This window comes from Rhinolophus sinicus, linkage group LG11, assembly GCF_036562045.2.
Source record: "Rhinolophus sinicus isolate RSC01 linkage group LG11, ASM3656204v1, whole genome shotgun sequence".
Lineage (NCBI taxonomy): Eukaryota > Metazoa > Chordata > Mammalia > Chiroptera > Rhinolophidae > Rhinolophus > Rhinolophus sinicus.
In genome coordinates, this window is record NC_133760.1 from 21,075,258 (window position 1) to 21,100,328 (window position 25,071).

Genomic DNA, 25,071 nt, shown 5'->3' on the forward strand with positions numbered 1-25,071 from the left:
TCACACGCCACAATCCTCCAACGATGAATGTCATGATAGTGGTGCAGCATGAGTGACAGGAGGAAGCTTTACTGCCAACTGAATTTGATGCCTATTTAAATTATTTCTGCTGAAATTATAGCCTTATTCTTAATTTATGGAATTAAAGTCCTTACCTGATATCCTCCACACATTCATTCCCGTCATTTTTCTCTGCCTCTACCTATTTTATATCTGCTTTTTGTATAAACCCGATCAATACTATACAATTTTTTCAGTAGTGGCCTAATCCATTAGCGATAGGAAATATAAGAAGGGTGACACATTCCACATAGCAGAAGAATCGTTAATTGCTTTAGATGAACAATTATGAAAACATATTATCAGCCTGTGAGAGGTTCCAGATATCAAACGCCAGATGAGAAAAGAAGATGGGACGCACCATCTCTGTGAAAGGTCTTGGCAGATTATTACATCATTATTGTTATTAATATCATTTAGTAATTAAACTGAAAAGGTAGTTCGTTCTTTCTCAGTGTTCACTTTTCTCTGTGTGACTTACCTTTGATTCATGTTTAAGTAAATCACACCTGGACAGACTAATGTGCTACACTTACAAGATCAGAAACTACATGAAGCTTTAGAATTTGTCTACAGCCAAGCGCAGTATAAGCGCTTGAAGCTCCCACACTTTTCTGCTCAGCTTTTTCTCCCCGCAGTTGGTTTGGCAGTGACTGGGTACTTGGGAAGGCATGCATTTTCTTTTGGATAACTGAGATATCTCATTAAGCTGGTGGAAGCCCCTCATGTATCTGCCTATAAGCCATGGGATGGAAGGGAGAAAATACATATGAAAATGATATCTTATAAGGGAAAAATTTCTAAGGTTTCAATATTAATTTAGGATAGTTTCAACAGTTCTTAGCAGAAAGTTAGGAAAAAGTAGAAGGTGTGTTTATTTGGTCTGGATAGTCAGTCACACTGAGATGTCAGATGAGGGGTTCTGGTGTGAGGTAGACATTTTGTCTGGTTTTGCTGTAGAGTGGGCGGTGGCAGTGTGATACAGTGGGAACGACGTGAGCCCCGGAGCTCAACGGCCTGGGTTCTGGTTCTGGAGGCCACTTACCTTGGGCGAGCTGTTTGATTTTTCTGTTTCTGAGCTTCACTGTTCTTATTTGTAGGTTGGAGAAGAAAACAGCACTTGCCTCATAGGGTAGTTGTAAGGATTGAATGAGTTAATAGGTATAAAGGATTTTGTACAGTGTGAGTCCATAATAAGAAATTAATAACTAAACCATTGTCATCCTCATTATTACTAATTGCATTTTTGTACCTTGTTTATACTCCCCAGGAGAAGTGTAGACTCTTTTCTTCAGAATCACCTGGATGGTCTGTGTATGGATACAATTGCACTAAACCCACTGTCAAACATAGCTTTGTTAATATTTTTTTTAGTTGCCGCATCTTCAGATCAAGACCCAATGCATTTATTTTGGATAAAATGCAATCTGGTGCACGTCAAGAGTTTGACGGTAGATGGTTATTCCATTTATCCGACTGTTTAAAATGACATTTTGAAAATCTGGGATGAGTTGTTAAAATTTCTAAAAATGTCCTTCAAGAACCAAAGTCTTATTTGATACCTACCATAAAATGTGGCTGGATTTACTTTGTTATGATTCAGATCTGCAGGTGTTGGTTGAGTCATGGCAGGTACATATCCCTGAAATGACGTTCATTTGGAGGGAACTGGCGGTATTGAAGGTAACTTTTATCAAAATTAGAAAACGTTTGCATGTTCTTGTTAAATTATCCAAAATAAGTAATTTATATTATTACGTAATTTATATGTAAAATGGGAATAAAATGTATTTTTTAATGAACTAAGGTGGTTGATATATTAATAAAAAGTGAAAAAGGTGTGACCATTCAATGGAAATAAAATCCTCCGTCTTGTGCTCAATAATTGGGCACAAGACTGAGCTGGTGGAAACCCCGTCAGTGGTCTCAGTGTTCACCTTTCTCTCAGTGTGATTTACCTTTGATTCATGTTTAAGTCAACTATACATGGACAGACTAATGTGCTACACTTACAAAATCAGCAACTACATGAAGCTTTAGAATTTGTCTACAGCCAAGCGCAGTATAAGCACTTGAAGATCCCACACCACTTTTCAGCTCAGCTTTTTCTCTCCTCAGTTGGTTTGGCAGTGACGGTTCTGGCTCTTACTTGACATTTTTTTTTTTTTTTAAATAACTTGGACTAAAATAAAATGCATTGGTAATAAAGACATAGTTTTGATTCTACTTTTGCTTTCAGTCAACAAGTGAAATGCATTCCGGCAAGTTAAAAAACATCCTATGATTCAGGAAATGCTACCATTTTGGCTTCTAAGAATTGGTCTATTTTTTTGAAAGGATTACAGAGAACACCACCATAGAAATATCTCTGTCCCAGTAAGAACTCTGGGGACAGGAAGTATACTTAACTAGGGGAAAATGAAGGCATATTCTACTTGTCAATGAAGTATGCACTCTATTCCTATTTTTCTGTGTTCTAGGCCAAGTTATGCTACTGGCTTGATTTCTATTTTTCAAGAAGAAAATACCCATTTGCAAAGTGCAGGAAAACCTACGGGCTTGAGAGAAAAGGAGTCTTCATTTGTCTACTGGAGTGAATGGGTCACTTGACATCAGTATTTCTCCCTAGCGATGGCCCAGGTTCATGAAGGAAGATGAGCTTTCAGATGATTAGTTAGCTGGCCTAGGGGACAGGCTGCCAACCACCTGGCCATCTGAGGATGCTCCTCAGTTTGTTCCAGCGTTCTCTCCCTTCCTTGCGGGAAAAGGCGGGGGGGTGGGGGGCGAGGTCCAGAAGAGGAAATCTTGTCAAGTGTGAATGTGCAGGCTTGGATCCCCCTGTCCCCGGGGCCTGCTCTGTGCACTTGTGGAGAACCATGTTCAGGATATGGCATCCTCTGATGGAGTAACAGGAATTGTTCGAGAGGAAAATAATACCCATGTCCCGGGACTGTAGACGGATGTGATTATGTGTCATGCAGTCATCAGACTGAGCATGATCTTCTCCTCTTTCAGTGTGCAGCCATCTTCACAGCCCATTGGGAGATGCTCACATCTCTCACTAGAGTGGGTAAGATGAGGGCATCCATTGCTCAAGCGGTAAGCGAGTGCTTCTGGCTTTATAGACTCTCTCATCTAGCAAGAGCTGTGCGGGGACCCCAGATGGCCAGCCAAAGTTGTGAACTTGCACTAAGGGAAGACTCAGCATCAGCGACAGTAGACACAACATAGGAATCAGAGAAAAGCTGTTGTCCAGCAGGTTTAACCACCAATACCCATTTATTTTAATGGAAAAAAAAAATCTCTGCATTCTATATGCTCCAAAAAGATTTACTATTGAAACAAATACAATATATGGAACTCTATTGGCATAATTTTACTACAATAAAGACAACAGTGACTTCTACTTCCTACAGAAGGCGAACTGAAAAGCACAGATGCAAACATAGATTGCATAAGAAAGCGTGTGTGTGTGTGCGTGTGTGTGCGTGGTTAAAACCTTTAGTAAGCAACTGCATTAAAATATGCTAAGACACTTACCTTACCCTAGTTTGTGGCGAACTAATAAAAAGCCACAGGCTGTCACTAGTTTTATCTGATAGAAAAATTTGGTGTGAGCTTCGATGGTTCATTTACAGTTTATCAACAAGAAGATAATCTTAGTACAAGCACTAACTCTCCTCTTACTTTTACATGCTCACGGAATAAAAATCAATTACTTTTCATACAGAATGAACATCTTTTATTTTTAGGTTTGCAAACAATGGTAGTCAATTCACACAAAAGGGTACTTTTAAAACTACCTGTATTTACTCTATTTTATGCATGTATATATGAAACGAACAGTGTGTATGTGCAGAAGTGTATGTCTATACATGTGGGCATATATATGTATACACACGGTACCTGTTGACCTCTTCATATGCATGTGTGTGACCTTGATGACACTTGCAATGGTACATATACCGAGGTGGGAGAGCTTCTCTGCCATGATCCGTGTCCCCAGAAGAACCAGCGGGACTGTGGACTTAGGATGCACGCTAGTGCAGATAGATGCCCATGAAAGAATATTTCAGCCCTTTTCTTGGCATTGGATGGTCAAATTTCCTGCTCTGCTCCTCACCACTCTCACTCAGGATCATGGCATGTGATGGCAGTGAAAACTGGTTGTACTCCTCAGACTCAAGAGAAAGACTTCTGTCTCTGCTCTCCTTCTTTGTGGACCTGCCTGCTGGTCATGGCAGTGTCCAGACTGAATGGGATGGTGGAGAAGCGTCAGTCAGCTCTCGGGCCTGTGCTGCTGAGTTTGCTGCTCAGCCCTGGAGGCGTCAGCTGCCTAGCGTCTATCCCATCTTTGTGTAGCCTCTCCTATATAGTCCCTCTCTATAAATACTGGGTATATACACATACAGATACTCATATATATACAAATACTGACCCACAGACAAAGCTGGATGTGTGGCGCTGACTAGCAACATGGCGACACATCAGAAAAAGTAGTCATTGTTCCTGCTCCCAGAAGGTCAAGGTCTATGCCATGATCTTTAAACATTCAGGGAAAATTCAGAGGATTCCATTAATGAAAGGAGAAAGGAAGATGCTGTCAAAATGGTGAAGTACAGACTAAGTGAAATTGCAAAGGAAATGAAAATCTGGAGCAATTGAGGCCTAGCTGTGAAGTTCGAGAGCTGTAAACGGCAATCTTCAGATTTGGATTTTTTTTTTTTCTTTTTCCTGTTACTATGGAAACTTGGCAGTCAAGCTTCAGATGTCAGGAGTTCTCACAGACCTGAATGGCAAAGATTCAGAGTAAGTCAAGGAATATCGCAACTCGATTCAAAACATTTTGGCTAAATAGTAGATACATGACTGACAAGCTGTAATAAATGCATTTATAAACATTGCACACCTTGGAGAAAAATTTTTTTCTTAAGTATAATATTTGAAGACAGAATGAATAGCTCTGCTGATTTGTGTCTTAAAAAGCTGGACTTCTTTGCAAATGCTTAGCGCCAAACATCTCATCTCAGACCACCAGTGACTACCGTATTTCCCCGAAAAAAAGACCTAACTGGAAAATAAGCCCTAGCATGATTTTTCAGGAGGACATCCCCTGAACATAAGCCCTAATGTGTCTTTTTTTCTTTTTTTTTTTGGAGCAAAACTTAATATAAGACCCGGTCTTATTTTCGGGGAAACACGGTATTACCTCTGCTACCCTGGAGCCCTATCTCTTGTGCGTTAGAACAAGCTGACTTGGTAGCTTAAAGATTGACATGCATCGCAGATATGTTTTTTGGTCATAGACAAGAGCAAAATAGCTATTGACATTTCTTTAGACATGGTATATTAGTTTCCTAGGGCTGCTGTAACAAATAACCACAAACTTAGTGGCTTAAACAACACAAATTTGTTCCCTTACAGTTTGGAGGTCAGAAGTCTGAGATGAGCCTTATGGCGCTAAAATCAAGGTGTTGGCAGAACTGTGTTCCTTTTGGAGGCTCCAGGGGAGAAGCCATTTCCTTGACTTTTCAGCTTCCAGAGGCTGCCAGTAGTTGGCTCATGGCCACTTCTGCCATTGTCGTGGCCTGACCTGTCTAATCAAAGTTCACTGAGGTAGCCAAAGCTGTGGTTACACACTATAGTTTGCACACCAGTGTGGGTCTTCTCTTCTGCCTGGTAATTGTACGAATGGAAATAGCTTGGTTCTCTGACATGTTTTCATAATTATTATACCTTAGATTTGTACCAGGAACTGGTACTACCAAATCTGGTGTTACAATCAAAGAAATAAACACATGGCAAGGTCAACCTACAATGTGAATGACCCTACTTCTGGAATGAACTAATGACTAGAACTATAATGGATTACTCTCTAAAGTTTGCACCTTTTCATTCAAAACCTGTTGAGGGGGTGGGTCAGTATGTAAAACTCACCCACCTACCTTGCACCCCATGACTTTTAGAGATTGAACCTGCCATTTATCTGTTTGGAAAATTTAAAGCAGTGTCTCTCAATTCTAGATAAAAAGTGATTGTAATGTGACTCAAGTGCAAACAAGATGATATCAAGGTTAAGGGTTAAAGCGGTTTTGACAGAAAAGGCCATGGAAATGAACAAGCTAATCCAGGTACAATTTTTGGTGGTTATTTTCTACACCTAGGGACCTTTATATTGTTTGACAATTGAATTTCTTTGTAGTTGGGAGTCTTCTGAACTCATTTAATTCCTTTATTTCACTCGAATTTTTCACTGCCCTTGCTCCCATTGCCTTAAACTGTGGTAACTTGGCCACAGTAAACTGTATCCTGCAAATTCAGCCGTATTTGAAGAAGGATGTGAAAAGAACATTAAGTGGCATCACTAATTAAAAAAAAAAAATGCTTCCCAGTGTGGTACCGATAACTTAAAATAATAATTTTGGTCACTGAGAAGAATAGAAAAAAACTTTGGCTGAATAAAACCCACTAAATTAGAAAGTTGCCAATCTCCATTTAAGTCAATTTAGACATACCACAAACATTCCTGCTTTGCAGGGCTGTAGAGTTGATTGCACGAAACCTACTATATAATTTATGTAATGCTCTTAGCTTCGCATGTGCATGACACACAGAAAGCCCTCAGAGGTCAGCTGTCATTGTCCAAGTTAAGGGACCCCAGCTCCTCTGCACAGCATGACGCGGGGCCATCGCCAGGCAGAAGACTGCCTGCTCTCCCTGGTTTGGTGTTTCTCCAGGCCCAATCTCTGCCTATAACACATTTCACAATAAAGAGGAACAAAATATCGATACACTCAACAATATGTGTGATTCTGCTTAAAGAAAATTCTAGAAAAGACAAGACTCCAATTAGAGAAGGTAAATCAATGAGGGTCTGGATAGGGGGAGGGGAATCTATAGCCAAGGAGTCTAAGGAAACTTCCTTGATTGTGGTGTGTAAACTTGTGCAGAATTACCAACATTCATCAAATCGTACACTTAAAATGGGTGAATTTTATGGAATGCAAATAATACCTTAATAAAAAGCATTAGAATTACAAGTATTTTCAGTGGCTGTTTTTTGTGCATCTCGGTCACCTCTTTAAACTTCTTCCTTGTGACTGAGGTTACAATTCAATATCCTCTCCTTCCCAAGGTAAAGACATTTGATTTTGGTACCTGTTAATACGGTTCATCTGATCTGTCCTTTTATATTCTAGCTGTTGCTGATTAAGCCTAAAACAATGTTTAAAAAGGTTGCAGGACAATATTCTTCCTTGAACTCGCCTGTGTCACACCACAGAGCCCTACAGAAACCGACAGACACAGCCTAATGGAGATGCCAGCTTGCCTAGGACCCCAGGAGGGCCCGAGGGGGAGAATCGTGCATCCCCTCAATGTCATCCTCACGTCATCTAAACAACAAAATTGGCAGTAAAAATAATTTCATTTACATTTTTTTATGACTTTCAATGTCGTTAGTTTTATTTCCTTTATTTTTAGATGTCAGAGAGGGAAGTGGAGATCTCTCAGTTCAATTCTCAGTTGCAATAAAGTTATCTACAGTATCATCATAAACGCAAATGTTTTTATTATCTTTTTCCACAAGGGAGGCAGTAAAATAGTGAATGCTGGCCTCCCTGCTAACTCATGTGGGACCTTGGGACCTTGCTGAGTTTTCTCATGTATAAAGTGAGATAAAATCACTAGGCCAGTGAAGAAAATAGACAGAAAAGTCACGAACTATCAGGGTATTTGGTTAACAGAGTCTCTTTGGGAACTGAATATTATCGGAGGGGAGGAGAAAAACCTATGTTTTCTTCCCATGTTGTATGATGTGATCACTGCAATTTTATGAACAATGCGTTAAAGAAAGTGTAGGCACACTTTTTCTGTCGAGGGCCAGAGAGGGAAAACACAAAAACAAAACCAAAACCAAATTACATCAATAACCTTGTCCAAATGTAAATACCAAGGCCCCAAAGGCTTTTGAATGGCATTAGCTATATGTAAATAATATGTAAATAATTGCTAAGGTTATAGTAGGGCTAGTATTCTACAAATAGGAAATATCTGATACACGTATCTATTCATTTTATGCTTACATCTATATGACCAGGCATAATAATTCATTTATTTAAAATAATGCTTCATTATATTACCGCCATTATTACCAGTCAGTGAAAAAAAATGTGTGAATTTTACATTGATCTCTTTTCCTACGGCCCAGCTTCCATCCGTGAATTCTCATGACTGTTCTTAAGAAGGTATAGTATCTGTTTTAACCTTGCAAAAGATTATTCTGCACCGTGCAGAGACAAAAGGGCCCCGGCAGACCAGTTAACTAATCTGTGCACATTTGTATGAGCTCAAGTTCAGTGGCATGTGCACCAAGTTTTCTCATCCCCTGGTGTGCAGGATAGCAAAGAGCACCTCTGCACATAATTCCTAAGGCTGGTTGGCAGGGGGATGTTAATATACCTTTAAATTGGAGCACCTTTACATGTAAACACTTTCGAGTATACAGACATCAACTAAAAAGAAATGTTCCTCTAGAATACTTTTTTTTTTCTTTTTTGGAATAAATTTGCTTTTGACCATACAGGGGCTTTGGTAGAGTTCTGTTTTCACACTTGTGCATGCACTGGAGTTAGGCCAACTTACAAGCTAAACTGAAGAGAGCGATGAACAGGACTGAGGTGACGCTGAAGTGCAGGGCCCCCGCTGCGTTGCAGTCCACTTTGGAATTCCTGCAGGAACACACTTGTACCCTGAGGTCTGTGATGTTCGTCATGGGTGGTTTCCCTGAATCTGTCACCATGATGGGCAGGTGGTAGTTTGCTTTGTTCAGATTTTGAAGAAGGCTCACCAGGGCGTGTGTGTCTGTGAAGGCAAGGAGTACCTTCATGAGAAAGGGTTAGACCTTTGCAAATGAAAGAATGAAAACACACCAGACAGGCGCTGCATTTTGTTTGTAAGCACGGGAAGGTTTACATTTCAATTCATTAACATCAAATAAAAATATAAATTCAGTTCCTTAGTTGCACTAGCCACATTTCAAATGTCTGGCAACCTCTCGTGGCGGGTGGCTACCGGATAGGCCCAGAGAGAATGTTTCCATCATCGAGGTCTGCGTATCAGTGCTATTGTAATCAATTTCAAGAGGGCCCGCTTTTATGAAGATGACTGAGTACCAAGAACTCCTTTCTGGAAACTTATTATGCCAATAAAGCCATCGTCACAAAGATCACATTCCATAGCTAGAAAAAAATGATGTAAAAATCCACTCTCAAATTATCACATTGTACGTCTTAAATATATACAATTTTTATTTGTGAATTAAATGTCAACAAAGCTAGAAAAAAATCCAAATTCAAATAACCAAAATAAAATCTTGGACCTATAAAAAGCAAAAATCCCCTCACTCTCTACATGGATAGGACCCCTGTGTGTTGCCATGGGGATGGATTCTGTCATCTTTATCAGCCCTCAGCCCATAGCCTTAGATTTGGGGGGAATCCACAGCATAGTCCACACCATAGAGAGTGGGTCCATGCTTGCTGGGACTATCTTCCATTGCCCAGACCTCCGGGCAGCATTTAGAAGTGACCACCTCACCTGGCCACTACTTTTAGCCTCAGGCTATTTTCTTTTCCATTACTCAGGTGACTAGGGATTTTTGTTTGTTTTAAATTGCCCCTTTCTGAGCATAAACAGTGCTAAGTATTCAGCAAAAAATTTTGGGACAAGAAAAAGAACTTAGAAGGCATCTTATCTGTTAAGTGAAACCAGGGGAGAAAACAGAGCGTGATGACGCGAAAACAAAAACATCTGAAATATTATCCTAACCAGAAGGTTAGGTGACAGCAGCACATATAGCCAAGGTAAATAATTAACCCAGTGATATGGCAGATGAACTCAAGGTACATTCTAGGATCTCCCTCAAGTAGAGGAGAAACTCTTGAATGAGAAAATTCCAGCTGGAAAGAACTGGTCATGATTATTCAAATCAGCTACAGTCACAAAAACCAGCCAATAAAACAGTAACGTCTCAAACAAGAGAAGGGCTGTTTTAATTAAAAATAACCAGTGTAACAAAATTCATTCTTGAAAAAGCAATAAAGTAGACAAATAAGCAAACAGAATCAATAACAAGAGAAAGGCACTAATAAAATGAGATATGAGATTAGGCCGTAACAATACATACAAGATTTTTTAATAGGAAATTGTATGTGTAATTGTATAATACATTTTCAAAACTTAATGAAATGGGTAATGCCCCATTCCCTCTCAAAAATTCTACCACTGATGTAAGAAGGAGCCTTGACTGGGTCAATGGCAGAACGTCATTAAGGATGACAGAGTGTATGTCTAAGGTGTGAGTTCTGGTTTTTGGCTTTATTGAAAGGCAAGGTAAACTCAGCAGAGAGGATGAACATGGGTGAAGTGTTATGGAGGGAGGGATACTTCATAATTCCACACATTGGTGTTTCACTCTTAATAAGGCAGATGATACACATCGGGCCTAGTCTTGGAATTCTACCCCGTGGAAAGACAGGTAGGAAGAAACACTGGTTGCATGTTTCATAAATGAGAGCCAGGACAGATAGAAGAAAATATCAAAGCGGAAAGTGAAAGGCAAGGATTTGAAAGAAAAGCCAAAGTCATAACAAAGACTAACTCAATTCTGAGGAGGTTTGCAGCCTAATATGGAAGATGGAGGATTAGAGGTTAAGGCTTTCGAAAGATTCCTGTACTGGTGCTTCTCTTCAGTCTCTTATGAAAGCAGGCATACCACGGGGAATCCCTCCGAAGTGCTGGTGAAACTTAATGCAAACACACTTATCTGAGAGAGGAGAGACAGCAGGGCTAAGACATAATAACCCCTGGCTTTTGAAGGCTGAACACTGGGTGGGTGTATGGTAGAGAGTTATACAGTAGAGGGTGTCCAGTATATGGCATACAGTACAGTATACAATGTAAGGTAGACAGTATACAGTATAGAGAAGAAACGAGAGGAAGCAAAAGAGAACACTTTGATATTTACATTTATAAGGAACGGACAGTCAATATTTTTACAAATTCACGAGCTGCTAATTGGTGAAGATGGTGATGGAGAACTTACTTTTGTATGTGTTTGAAATTTCACATAATAAAGGATTTTTAAAACTTAAAGAAAAATATTTTTACAGATTGCGTTCATTTGCTGGTGGGAAAATTGTCAGTATTTATAGTGTATAAATAACTTGACATAAGCCATGTGAGAATACAAGAGAGAACAGGAGAGGAGAAAACAGTTCGGGAAAAGAAACCAAACTAGGGAAAGTAGGCTCGAAGCCAGACTAACGATAGAATGTTTAACTGGAAAGTAGGCTCCACGCCAGAGGAGTAACGATAGAATGTTTAACTGGACTTACTGTTTATCTTGGAGATTTTCCAGACTTTATCAGGAACAGTTTGTTTATGGATTTCAAATTTGAAAGGATCTGTATTTGGGTGGAGATCCTTATCTGATGCTCCCAAAATGACTACACTGAGGTTTTTGGCGTCATTACAGATTTCGGCTACTGTGGGGTAAATGACAGGCGCGTTGTCATTCACGTCTTCCAGGGTGATCAGCAAAGTTCCAGTCCCGGTGGCAGGTGGGTTGCCTACGGGAAAAAAAAGGATGGTTAGCACACAACTGGTATAACGCGAGAGGAATTTTCTGTAGGACTTTCCCTCGATACGCTGGACACCTTTATTGTTGGTAACAGGGTTCAAACAGGACTAACAGCAGTAACATACGAGGTCTGACAATTAAGTTCATGAACTTGTTGCAACGATGTTGCTCACCGTTTTTTGACACCAGGGGCATTATTCATTATGAATTTGTACCAATTGGGCAAATAGTTTACCAAGTTTGCTATTTGGAAGTGCTGAACAGGCTGCGTGAAAAAGTTAGATGACCTGAACTTTTCACCATCAATTCATGGTTCTCGCATCACAGCAATGCACCAGCTGCTCACACCGCACTGTCTGTGAGGGAGTTTTTAGCCAGTAAACAAATAACTGTATTGGAACACCCTTCCTACTCACCTGACCTGGCCTCCAATGACTTCTTTCTTTACCTGAAGATAAAGGAAATATTGAAAGGAAGACATTTTGATGACATTCAGGACATCAAGGGTAATACGATGACAGCTCTCACAGCCATTCCAAAAACAGAGTTCCAAAATTGATTTGAAAGGTGGACTAGGTGCTGGCGTCAGTGCATAGCTTCCCAAGGGGAGTACTTCGAAGGTGACTGTAGTGATATTCAGCAAAGAGGTATGTAGCACTTTTTCTAGCATGCGTTCACGAATGTAATTGTCAGACCTCGTATTTGTATAAAATTGAGTGGTTTCCAAAGCCTGTTATCATATATAAAACTTTTGATGTAAGCTCTTCAGCCTTCACTTTTAGAATGCTGAGCTTCTAACATATGCGTCAAACCAACACATTGAAAGTCACTTGAAGAGTAGAGAAAACGAGGGGGACTTTTCCTTGCTTACCAAATTCAACCTTTTATCTCAATATCCAAGTATTCCCGTATGTTGGTGCTACAGGGGAATGGAGACTCCAATGGAGAAGGCCATGTTGAATGTGGAATAGCTCTACACTGACTGGGTACTTGACTGAAGAGAGAAACAATTCTTCCAGGGTTTTCTTTTATGGGTGAAAAAGGGTCTGGCGTGGCTGATGGTGCCATTGGGGGCTGGCTTGGCCGGCCTGGCATCACAGGACAGATTGAGAAAGGTGGGTTAATTATGAGAAACAAAACCACTAGCCGGCTCCTGGGGCAGTGGAAGCAATCATACCCATCTTTGGGCCTTATGTTTAAAGCCGTGCCTTGTCAATATTTTAGCTACTTCCTGAAATATTGTTCATTTTAGGGAACATTGTTTTAAGAAGCCCTTATAATCACCTAAACAAAAATGTCTTTCGCTTAAAGAAAAGGGTGTTTAATCTTAGTAAGACTCAGCATGATTTCATTTACCTTTCTCTAAATTCATTTTTAATCATCTATGCATCAGAGGCTTGCTCTTGGGACAGACCATTCATTAATAGCTCCTAATTTTCTGTGAGGCAAATGAGAGCCAAATTTGCAGGCCACAAATAGTAAGTGCATGGATTTGCCTTATTCCAAAAGGATTTCATGCACTTCTAAAAGTATAGTACTCTAATTTGATGCTCTAGTACTGACCTCATGTCTGGCTCCACTGTATTTTTTCTGTCCTCATTTGTACTGAACCAGATTTACAAGCTTAATTTTATTGTGTCTCATACTATGTTTATTTTTTGAAATGCACATTAAGTTTCAAGTTAAGTTATGAATCACATGGGGGTAGAAGTGAATATTTGAGCTCAGAGTACAAGTGTCAAGTGCAAGGCCAGGCCAGGTCTGACAGATTCTGTTGGTCAAGGAACAACGAGTCCTTTTTAGCTGCCGGCCGTTCACTACGTCCCTGGAAGCCAAGGGACTAGTAGGCAAAGGTCACCCCAAAAGGGGCCATTTGACTGCATCACATATGCAGGGACATCCTGTTGCTGAGGAGTCAATTTCAAGCTGCTACTCAGCGGTTTCATTGTCTGCAGCTGCACCTGAAGAGGGGCGAGCAGGGAGCCTCAGCCCTCATCAGAACCCGGAAGATGATGAGAGACTGTCTTGTGACAGCCTCCCAGGGGCCATAGGGAGATGAGTGGGAAATGGATCGTAGCAGCTTCTCACAAGGCTGCCATGCCCACAGTTCTGAGAGGATCCTGAGATATTCTGCTAACATGCGAATTGGCTGTAGCTCTAGCCTTCACTCCGGGTCTATGTCGTTCCATGCAAAGTCATCCGACGCCATCATGGGGCTGTCCCCCCCACGGCAGGGTGGATGGAAGCACAGCAAGGGGATGAGGCTGGAGCTATCCAGCAGGGCATGGGGGCCTTGACTGTCACGACGAATTGCTTGTACTGATTCTGGGGGCTACACGAGGCCAATAGAGGTTTTTCAGAAAGTCAGTGGAACAATCTGATCTGACTTAGTTTTAGAAACACACAATGGAATTGACAGGAGATGTTGGACACCAGAGGCAGGGAGACCCATCATTGATTGAGCCGTGATGTAGGCAGTTTGAACAGGAAAGAAATGTCTCCTCTTGGTGATTAGGCACTCAGGTGAGGCTGTGGGAGAAGAGCAGAGGGGAGCAGGGAGTGGAAAGATGAGTTCAGCCTTGAGCATGCTAGGAGTCCCTACATGCAGTGCACACACGTAGAGGGGCACAGAGCTTAGGAGAAATGCCAGGGCTGAGTTAGGGAGGTGGGTGTTGTCAACACAGATGCTTTGAAACCTTTGTAGCAAATTAGGTCACCTGAGGTGAAAGTGCAGCATGACAGAGGGGTGGAGACCGAAACCCCAAAGTTTCAAGAGCAGATGATAGTTTGATGACATGAGGGAGATGCATTAGAAGAGGAGGCAATGATCAATAAATAGTTAAAAGTGTTATGATGCCCAGAAGGATAAAGAGCAAAGAGAAGCAATGGGATTTTGTAAGGAGAATGTTATTGGTGACTTTTTCACGGAGAGGTTTCCATTAGTTGAGAAGAAACCAACTTGATGGAGCTGAGCAGTGAGTCATGAAGCAGTGAGAACAGACTCTTTAGTGAGGCTGGTGAAACTTTAAATATATCAACATCCAAAGACAGTTCTAGAGTAAACATTCAAATAAATATCTGCTAAGATAGGAACACACATGTAATTAATCGTCAGAAGAATGGCTATTTCTAATGGTGGCATATCATCAACTTTTATTAGAGCAAGAACGCAAAGGAAATGCATAATTACTTTGAAGTTGGTTTTCCAGTGTCAGCTTTAGTCATTTGGTTAAATTTCTTTATTGAAAAATTATTTTTCTTTTTTTATTGAACTAATTGAATATCTCAGAGGAATCTATTTTATTTTTTTCACTCTGAATATATTATGAAGTCATTTGGTGGAATGGATGAGAAGGCATTATGAGTATCTGAAATATGGCTATAAGAATCGGCCTTTTGTGCACTTAATTATACTACTGTCTTCTATTCCCCATGTGTTATTCCCAGGCCAGCCTGGTGATGTCTTTTTCTGAACTCAAATAAAATGAGCTTGGTTTTTTTTTTTTTTTTTTTTTCATTGATAAGGTAAAGAGTGGATTCTCAAAATCCTCAGTGAAAGAGCCTCTCCTGGTTTATATGCACAGGGTAGGGAAAAATCACTATCAAAAATTCAAATATAATTCAAAATGTAATGATTCTTCACAAGCCCGTTTTGCTCCAATAGTGCCAGGGACCCTAGAAGCTCCTATTGGAGCTTCTAGGTAATTCCTCAGCACTCAGCAAAAATCACTCATCCCTTCTCTACCCCTTTCCATCAGCAAACCCCAGTTCCTGAGGGACTGCTCTACGTAACCATATAACAGAGCCAAAGCATGGCTGGGACTGTGCCCTCCATCATGAATTTTCTATTGCAATAGAAAAAAAAAAGCCTGAATTTGAGGAAATCTCCCAAGATATGGAGCTGGAACCATACTTCCTCTTCCTTTTAGCACCCTCAGAGGAAGCCCATGTGCCATGTTCTAGGGGTAGCCAATTTAAAGATCAGAGGAAGTCCAATCTCCGAACACGTGGAGGGCTGCTTGGTGTTTGCAGGGGCTTTTGTCTTTATAATGTTAGGAGATGACAGGGACCCTGAATGATGAACAGTATCTGTTAGTGGGTTTTAAATTGAGTGGGAGGTGCATTCCCTCTTGGAAATCTGATGATGAGGGTCCTGGCCCTACCCCGAGGGGAAGGCACCTCCATTCACACTGAGGGGTCAGCAGACACCGGAAGTGCAGCTGTGGGCTCGGTGCAAGTTTGGAGCAACTAAGCTGGGACACCATTTTTTTTTTTTTTTTTTTTTTTTTTGGGACACCATTTTTTAAGGTGTGGTGAGGCTGAGGCCCAAAGACAATTAGGTCGGGCTCAGTGTAACTAGGTGAATCTCAGGCTTTCTTCTCTAGAGCAAGGGTGAGCCTTTGCTTTCCATGTGAGAACTTTGACTAAGTAGCTAGTTTCTTACAAGCTCTTACTTCAACCATAAAAGCAAACTAAAATCCCTAAATCACGATTTGGGTTATTCTTATTCTTATTTTAATCTTCTTTCCTATGAGCTACTGTATATTATGGTAAAATATATATAACATCACATTTGCCGTGTTAATCATTTTTAAGTATATACAGTTTTGTGGCATTCCGTACATTTACATTTTTGTGCAACCGTCACCACCATCCATCTCAAGAACTTTTTCATCTTCCCCAACTGAAACTCTGTACCCACTCAACAACGCCCCCTCTCCCTCTCCGTCAAGCCGTCACATGTCGGTGGCTTATTCATTTTGCTTCTAGCTCTCACGCTACCAAACAATGGCAAGACATGGGGAAATACTTGGTCACCATTTTCTTTGCTATGGATCTGGATGGCGGAGTCTGTTCCATCTAGAGGACTGTGACTTCAAGACCACAGAGATGTTGTCACTGCATTAAGTTGGCGGCCTGCCACAGTCTTGCCAGCGCTGGCCACGTCTTGCTCCCATTTCTGGCTTTATCACGCCTACTCAGCACTGAGAGCTTATAATATCTCTAAGCATATTACAGGACCAAGACAGGACCAAATTGATCCCAACACTTGATTTTTGAAACCAGACAATTTAACTTGTATTTCTTTACTTTGAGTGGTGACAACTGTCCATCAGATGACTGAAGTGGCAGCCCGCGCTCGGCAGCGGGCCTGTTGCCAGCTGGGCTAACCCCTTGGTCTGGCGGGCTCAATATTTTACACTTGGACTTTAGCGCTCTAGGTTTAGTGGGGGCAGAGGTGCACATTTTCTAAGAAAAGCAGGATCATGTAACTAACAGAAGGTGAAGATTTATGTAGAGAAACTGAACACCTGCTGTTATTCAGAGTCGGAGAAGTCCAAGCAAAGCAGATGGGTTGCTGCTTTGAGGGTTTGGAGTCCAACTTTCTAGTTTTCCCTTATTTTCCAGAAGAGCAAACTGGGACTCAGATTAAGCAACTTGTCCAAAGGTGACCATGGGTGCATCACTTGTTTGATCGCTGTGGCCTGAAGACGTGGTATTGCCAGGCCACGTGCTCTCTGGGTGCTCCAGAAAGTGAATGGAAGAATGCTTGGAGCGTGTGATGGAACCTATCCTCTGAGCCAGACTACAGAGTGTACAATTTTAGTATTTTGGTGCTTGTGGTTGGCATCGAGCTATGGTAGAAAGGGTAAAGAAAAAAAAGAATCTTCCATGCTTTCTTTATTTACATGGCCAACACAATATTGCTTTTTGTGGGAGCCCTACAGAGCTGAAGCCAGTACCCAGAGAATGGGTTGCACATGGGTGCACGGTTTTGGTGCTGTGAGTGTGAACGTCATGAGAAACGGTAGATTTTTGTTTTTTGTGTATTTTTTTAAATCATAGGGATTTTATTTTCGTTAGAATCCTGACCAAACAGGACTTCCCCTTAGCTAAAAAACACTGAGATTTTTCTGATAGGTTCCATTATTCAGGAAAAAAAAAATCTTGTCAGTAAGAGACATAATGAAAAACAAAGTAGGACCCTAATTTAAAAAAATATGTACGATTAGCAAAAGATGAGAAAGAAATAGACCAAAACCTAGGTAGTGGTTATCTCTCCAGGTAGTTAACATTAAAATAATACTTTCATTTTTTGAAATTTTCTCCATAATAACCATGATTACTATAATAATCAGAAACAGAAGTGTAAACTCAAAACGCTCAACAGGGATTTAGAAATATTTTCCCAATTCCACTTTACTTTCTTGTCTCTCACTCTATCATTTGTTTTTACAATGCGTTGATATTTAGTAAATTTACAGAGTTTGTGCAACTACCACTACTACCTAATTTTAGAACATTTATATCACCCCAAAAAGAAATCATGGGCCTATTTGTACCAAATCTCCTTATCTGCTTCCAGCTTTAGGCAACCACTAATCTGCTTTCTTTCTCTAAAGATTTGTGTTGTCTTGAAATTACTGTAATTAGAATCATACAATATGTGGACTTTTGGGTCTGGATTTTTTACTTAGCATAACATTTCTGAGGTTCATCCATGCTGTGGCATGAATCTGCACTTCATTTCTTTTCATGATTAAATAATGTTCCATTCTATGGAGAGACCATGTTTTATTTATCCATTCACTAGCTGATGGACATTGGATGGTTTCTACTCTTTATCTGTTATGAATAATGCTGCTATAATCACCTACATACCAGGGACCAGAATTTCACAGGCCACAATGTCCCTTGACTAGTAAGACTCCAAACACATCTCCTCATGAGAGTCCCCTTAGAAGAATAGGGTCCTGGTCTTGCCACAGTTTCACGGGCCAGCTTCATACGCAGAGAATGTCAGGATCTTAATGAGAACTCTCAGAAGCTAGCTTGGAGAAGTACAGGAAAGTAGTCATTTTTTTCTAGCCACTGGTCCCAAATCTTCCCTGAGCCTAGAGGCATGCGTCATGAGTCCTACCTTAGGAATCATGAGTACAAGTGGTTTTATATGGGGATAGTGTGTGAAGTGAGGTTGACTATGTGAAGAATAAAATGCAGGAAGGTAGAGGAGGGAGGAGGAAAAACAGGAAGCACGTTTCTGAGCTCCATGGGCTCTGAGCACCAGGCCTGTTCTCCGTGCTGGTGTGGAAGAGTAAATTTTTAAATTAATTTAGGTTGATTTGAAAAAGCTAATGATATATTGCGCTTTCCAAACATTTAACCATATACTCATATGTTTACATACCTATAGATTTCTATCTCTATCTCGCTTACATCCTGACAGTAGTGACTGCGTCTATATTCCAGTCCTCCCTTATCTCACCTAGGGGAGAAACAATCCTGTTTGTGTGCAGTGGAGTCTACGGAACTGGGGCTCAGATCGGGGAGTCAACACCAGCACAAGGAGAGAGACCTCAGCTGGTGTCTCAAGAAAGATTGAGGCCCAGATTCTGGGGGAAAATCAGAAGATGGGTCAATCTATAGGAGCCAAAGTTCAGAGGCAGGCCCCTGAGAAAAGGCTGGGCAGCCCAGCTAGTTTCTGAGGCTTGTTTGTAGGGTCAAGATGCATGAGTGGGGCAATCTACTCCCCATCGAGTTCCCTCTGTGTTTCTGTGCTTCTGTTGAAACCTCACCAAACAGCTGTATGCAAATAAATGCCAGATCTTTTCCTTCGTATGAACAGGGCTCTAAGCTTATCTTCACCTTTGCTGGAAAGTAAGAGTGGACCAGGGTTCTTCTCTATATGGTCACCCTTTGTATTGTTTCGTTCATCCCTATGTTTTATTTACTACGGCTTTTTAGTAACAGTATTTTGCAAAACATTTTGGCATGTGCCCCATAAGTCAAAAAATCTCACTGCTCTTATTATTTTTTTTTGGCTTAAATTTATTTATTTATGTTTTTCATATTTATGTGGTTAGACTGGCTTTCCTTTATTTAGTATTTGCATGGTGTGTACTTTTCAATCCTGTAACTTTCAGTATTTCTACAAGTGTGGAGTAGTTTCTATAAGTTATAAGAAATAACTTTTAGTTATTTTTTAACAGCATATAATTGGTTTTTTGTTATCCATTTGCCAAATTTTATCTTTAAGACATTTGGTGTACGTATGTACATTGAATGTAACTATTGATATAATTTAATTGATTTTTACCATTGTATGTTCTACTTTTTATTTGTCTTGTTTTTTAAAAATATTTATTTTTTTCCCCAGTTTATTGGGGTGACAATGGTTAGTAAAATTACATAGGTTTCAAGTGAACAATTCTGTAATACATCATCTACATATCACAGTGTGTGTTCACCACTCAGAGTCAATTCTCCTTTTTAATTCACAAGCATTTTAAAAATTGTTTTGTTAATAAAGATACTGCCAATTCCATTTTATGCATTGAAAAATTTTAATAGCAAACCAACAAAAAGCCTGGTAGAAAACAGATTTGCAAACGTAATGCCAGGTTTCTGTGTGTAATACTTGATGTAGAACGGAGACCATTATTCACATAATCGGACTCAAAAATTGTTTTAGAAGAGAAAATACTCTGAAGCACTGAACTGTTTTTAAAAAGCCAAACTTTGGGCTTCTTTGTTTCCATTTGCAGACTTTTGAGGGAAAGAAAAAAATAGGGGAAGAGTTGATTTGGACGTCGTATTTAAACATGACAGTTCCATTTTATTTATTCTGTCAATAATCATTTATTGGGACTCGGCCCTGTGCCTGGTTGGGTGTGCACAAAAATCAATAGTACAGGGTGCCTGTTCTTGAAACCCTAATGGTGTGGCAGGAACAGATACGTAAACAGATGCAGAATAGCATTGAAAGTGCAGGAAGAGACATGAAGTAAAAAACATCATGGGAGCTTGTAGCATGCAGTAATTAACCACCTGGGGACTGATCGGAAGGCTTCATGAAGAGATGGCATTTGAGTGTGCTGGAAATGAGAAGGCTTTGTGGAGAGAGAGAAGGCTGTTCTAGGAGGAGGAACTAGTTTGTGGGAAGAAATGTGAGGACTTTTAAGCAGGAGAATGGCTTTGATAAAAGCAGAGGACGCTGGAGGCATGGAAAGGAATGGACTTGAGTGAGGAGAGAGGACATAGGAAGACCAGCTGGGATGCCAGCGCAGTAATGCAGATCAACATCGAGGGCTGAGATGAGGGCAGCTGGAATGCACAGGCAGAGACTGGATTCAGGAGGCTGAACAGACAGTGAGAATTGGAGTGGGAGTGGTGAGGTAGGTAGGGAAAGGGGTTATAGCTTGGGGACTGTGCAGTCGCTCACGCTATTAGCTGAACGAGGGAATGGAGAACACAGAGGAAAACCAGCTAAGAGACACTGTGGCAGGAGGAATTGAGCTGGCATAGATGGGCGTTGCAGGTAGTATTTTAATGTTCAAATCAATTTCTTTTCCCCATGAATATCTGAAAACATTCTGTTCAAGATGGTTGATTTGGCTGGTCAGTGGGAAATGTTTTGCTATCAGGTAGATGAATGTTGGCTTAACCCCCCCTCCAGTCAGATAGGCAACCTCCTTGAATTGATGCTGGTGTCCAAGGTAGCATTTTCTGGCTCATTTTCAGATTCAGAGCCCTACTCTGAGTGGAGGCCTCTGCAGCTCACTCCTGCCCTAGAAAAGTGCTCAGACGACCAGCCGGGTGGTCATCAGAGGGCATGTCACAGTTTGCCTCAGATGCTCACGATTTGGTAATGTTCAATTTAGAAAGTCAGTCTGTAACCTTAGTTCCAGTCAGTTGACTTAACTATTTATTAGGTGTTTACTAGACACCAGGAATTTTGTATTCATGATTTCCAGTCCTTATAACAACTCAGCAGGGCAGGTGGCATTGTTCTCACTCTGCAGATGGGGAAGCCGAGGCTGAGCGAGCATAAGCCACACACCTAGGGTGGTACAGCTGAGTTGGGGAGGGGGCTCATTTTGAGGTACAGCAGAGCACCAGGCCCCCACTCTGCCTAGGGATTGCATATGCTGTCTTCAAATGGCTTTCATCACAGCCTGGCTATCACCAGATCTCAAGAGTTCTTTTATTGGGCCATTTTGTCAGTGACAAAGTTGAAGCTAGTATTTTCAACATGATTGATATTTTACGGGTACTTGAAATAACAAGGAATGATGGCTGGGTCTTCGAATTGATTTTTCTTCCTTAATTACTATAACAGCTAAGATAAGGGGTGTTAAACTGGCTTAATTGGGTTGCCATCATAACTAATGGCTTGGTTTTATCCAAACTAGCATCTTTTAAGTAGAATTAATCTAAATAATCTTACTATATCCTCCACGCAGTCTCAAGCTTGGTTGATCTACAACAAGAGAAAGACCACACATTGTGGCATTGTTTTGAAGTTCACATTCTCTGGTATGCCCAGTTTGGGGGCCATTGTTATTTACCGTGTTTCCCTGAAAATAAGACCTAACCGGAAAATAAGCCCTAGAGTGATTTTTCAGGATGACATCTCCTGAACATAAGCCCTAATACATCTTTTGGAGTGAAAATTAATATAAGACCCAATCTTATTTTCGGGGAAACACGGGAGTAGTTCAGCAGTCATTTCACATGGGGCTGAATAACATTTTTGTCTTTTAATCAATCTAAATGTACTTTGCACAATATTTCACTTTTGAATCAGCTGGCATCATCAGAGCATCTATCACATAGGGGCCGAGGGAAAAGACAGGTTGAGACATGATAGATCTTAGCCTATGAAAAATCATTATCTTCGCCTATTACACTTGAGTTTTACAGTTGTTATGCTTGGTTCTATATCTGTGCCTTCTCAGTAACCCACATCACATTTTTCACTGACAGACTCAAACATACTTTATACAAGTTGCTAAGTCATGAAAACATGCTGCTGAATTTAGTGATAATTGGGCTTGTTCTGATGCTATCATTCCCTTATTCTTTCAAATGAAAATAGAACGCAACACTTGTGATAATCATATGAAGACTTAATATGGACTTAATATCTCTTAATAGAGATAGTATGGGCTTCCTGGTTCAAACTATCTCATATGCACTGAGCCTTAGGAAGAACTAAAAGGCATATTTCCCCCTGGCCCCTGTTTCTTTAAACTCTCTGCACAGCGTGGGTGCTGAGAGCAAGGGCATTTGGATTTAACTGAAGCCAAATATGTGTCTTTGGCCTCTGGAGCCACAATTTCAGACCTTCCCTGAGGGCATGAGAGCCATTCAATACTACCGTGTTTCCCCGAAAGTAAGACCGGGCCTTATATTAATTTTTGCTCCAAAAGACACATTAGGGCTTATGTGCAGGGGATGTCATCCTGAAGAATCATGCTAGGGCTTATTTTCCGGTGAGGTCTTCTTTTCGGGGGAAACACGGTAATGATGGAATGCTGAATCCTATACAACTTCAGAACAGGAGGAGTGAAAGATGAGATTATAGGTGAGAAGGGCCAGGAAGACTAGCCCAACAGAATCCTGAGCGAAAGGCGGTAAACCAGGAAGCAGCGGCCAGCTCTGCGTTTCCTGCCTGCGACCGTCCCAGTGGGATTCCAGAACGCCTAGGAGAAATTGCTTATGACTGTTTTCAGCCTACATAAGGCAGTGAGACTAACATTTGACCTTTCTGGTGGTTACCTGGGCAGGTGTGATAAGCACACCGGGATTTACCCTGTGCTAATTGCTTCTGCTTTGTCCATTGTCAGCACAGTCCCAAAGGAATTCCATTTTAGTGCATTCCCGAATGTTCTCTCTGCATCTCGGTACTTTCCTTAACAGTTATTTCCCTCCCTGTCTAAAGATAGGCCAGCAATTCTGTGTTCATTGAAATCTTTAATAAAAGAGTTCCTGTACTCGGAAGGCACTATGTTAACCTTTTCAGAAAATCTGGACCACATAAGGTAAATGATGATCTTCTTCTCTAAAGATAAAATGCTTGCCAACAGTAAAGGTCATACCTTATTAATCTATAGGATTAAAGGCTTTACTCTTCCAATCATTTAACTATAGCCAGTCCTGCTTTATTGAAACCAAAGTATTTCAGTTATAACGAAACAATGTTAGGTAATTTGTAGCTCATTAAAATTGTTATCTTTTTAGGAAAAATGCCCTATACATCCTTCAATACTCTGTGAGTTACAATTTAGCCTCTATCCACAGGGAGGTGCTAAAGTGTCTTTTCCGCTCCAATCATCTAGAACCTGGGCATTATTAATATTATCATGAAGCATGGTCTAGAGTCTATCTAGGCTAGCTTTGGGGACCCAACGTCCAAAGGGCTTTTTATTTCTTTTAACCTCAAAACAGGTTTCCAGCCATGCTCCCAACTGTCTTTTTACAGTCACCATTCTGAACTCACAGTTTCTAGTCTCTAAGAGGTACCTAAAAGAAAATTCTCTTTTGGAGCTGCCACTATCGTTGTTCTGAACTGAATAAATAGAGCTGTGTGTAGCAAGTGAGGATGGCAACACTTCTGCCTTTTGCAAAGTATTATAGACACTGCAGAGTGCACGCTTTACTTTGTTATCTCTGCAGACACCCTATCACTCACCTTTCCCTGGCCCATCAGCAGCTGAGGATTGTCCTTCTTTCGAATGATAAGATGCTGTGAGTCTATCTCTAGGGTAAACAGGTGCTTAGGGAATACATGAATGGTTACGGCCCTCCGGGGAAGGCACAGTGGGCCAGGTACTTGCTCTCTGCTTTCGTTTTTATTGAAATATAGAAATGTTCATGTTTTCATAAATCCACAACTTGAAGAATCTGAACACAACCCTGCAGTCCAATATTATAACATCAGGAAACCCATCCATGAGGTAATCCAGCAGCAATGATGAGTTTCACGTATGTTGGAGCTTTGTATAAATGGAACCATTCAGTATGTGAGCTTCAGTTTCAGCTCCCACCCCTGTTTTTGCTCCATATTATATTTGTGAGATTCATTCATATTGTTTTAAATAGTTGCAGAACATTCATTCTCAGCATTGCATAGGCTCAATTGTGTGAATGTACCACCATTTCTTAAATTCTACCTTTGCTGGGCATTTAGATAGCTCCCAGTTTTGGGCTATCATGAATAGTGCTGTTATTAGCATTCTGTCACAGGCATGGTGGTGAGCACAGAGTCACATTTTTGTTGGATATATAGCTAGGCATGTAATTCCTGGATAACACGGTATATTCAGCCTTAGTTAGTACTTTCAGTTTCCAAAGTGGTTGTACCAGTTTATACTTCTACCAGTTGGATATGAGAGTTCCAGTTATTTCACATCCTTGCCAACACTTGGCATTTTCCTTCTTTTCAGCTGTGTTATCATCAGGGACTGCATATGTGTGGATCTGTTTCTGAACTCTCTATTCTATTGTACTGGTTGGTTTTTTTTTCTATCTTTGTGCAAATACCACAGAGTTTTAATTACTACAGTTTTCTAATAGGTCTGACTAAA

At 40.7% G+C, this 25,071-nt stretch overlaps 1 protein-coding gene across 1 annotated transcript in view; it reads right to left on the reverse strand.

Annotated features, from left to right (window-relative positions):
* Positions 1 to 3,306: 3,306 nt before the first annotated feature.
* CDH13 (cadherin 13) overlaps positions 3,307 to 25,071 on the reverse strand; it is a 984,505-nt gene continuing 962,740 nt past the window's right edge. The window contains exons 12-14 of the mRNA XM_019743731.2: positions 11,457 to 11,690; positions 8,704 to 8,922; positions 3,307 to 4,849 (exon numbers count right to left, since the gene is read on the reverse strand). Coding sequence (XP_019599290.2) covers positions 4,842 to 4,849; positions 8,704 to 8,922; positions 11,457 to 11,690 — 461 coding nt within the window. The 3' untranslated portion in view covers positions 3,307 to 4,841. The remainder of the gene's footprint in view (positions 4,850 to 8,703; positions 8,923 to 11,456; positions 11,691 to 25,071) is intronic.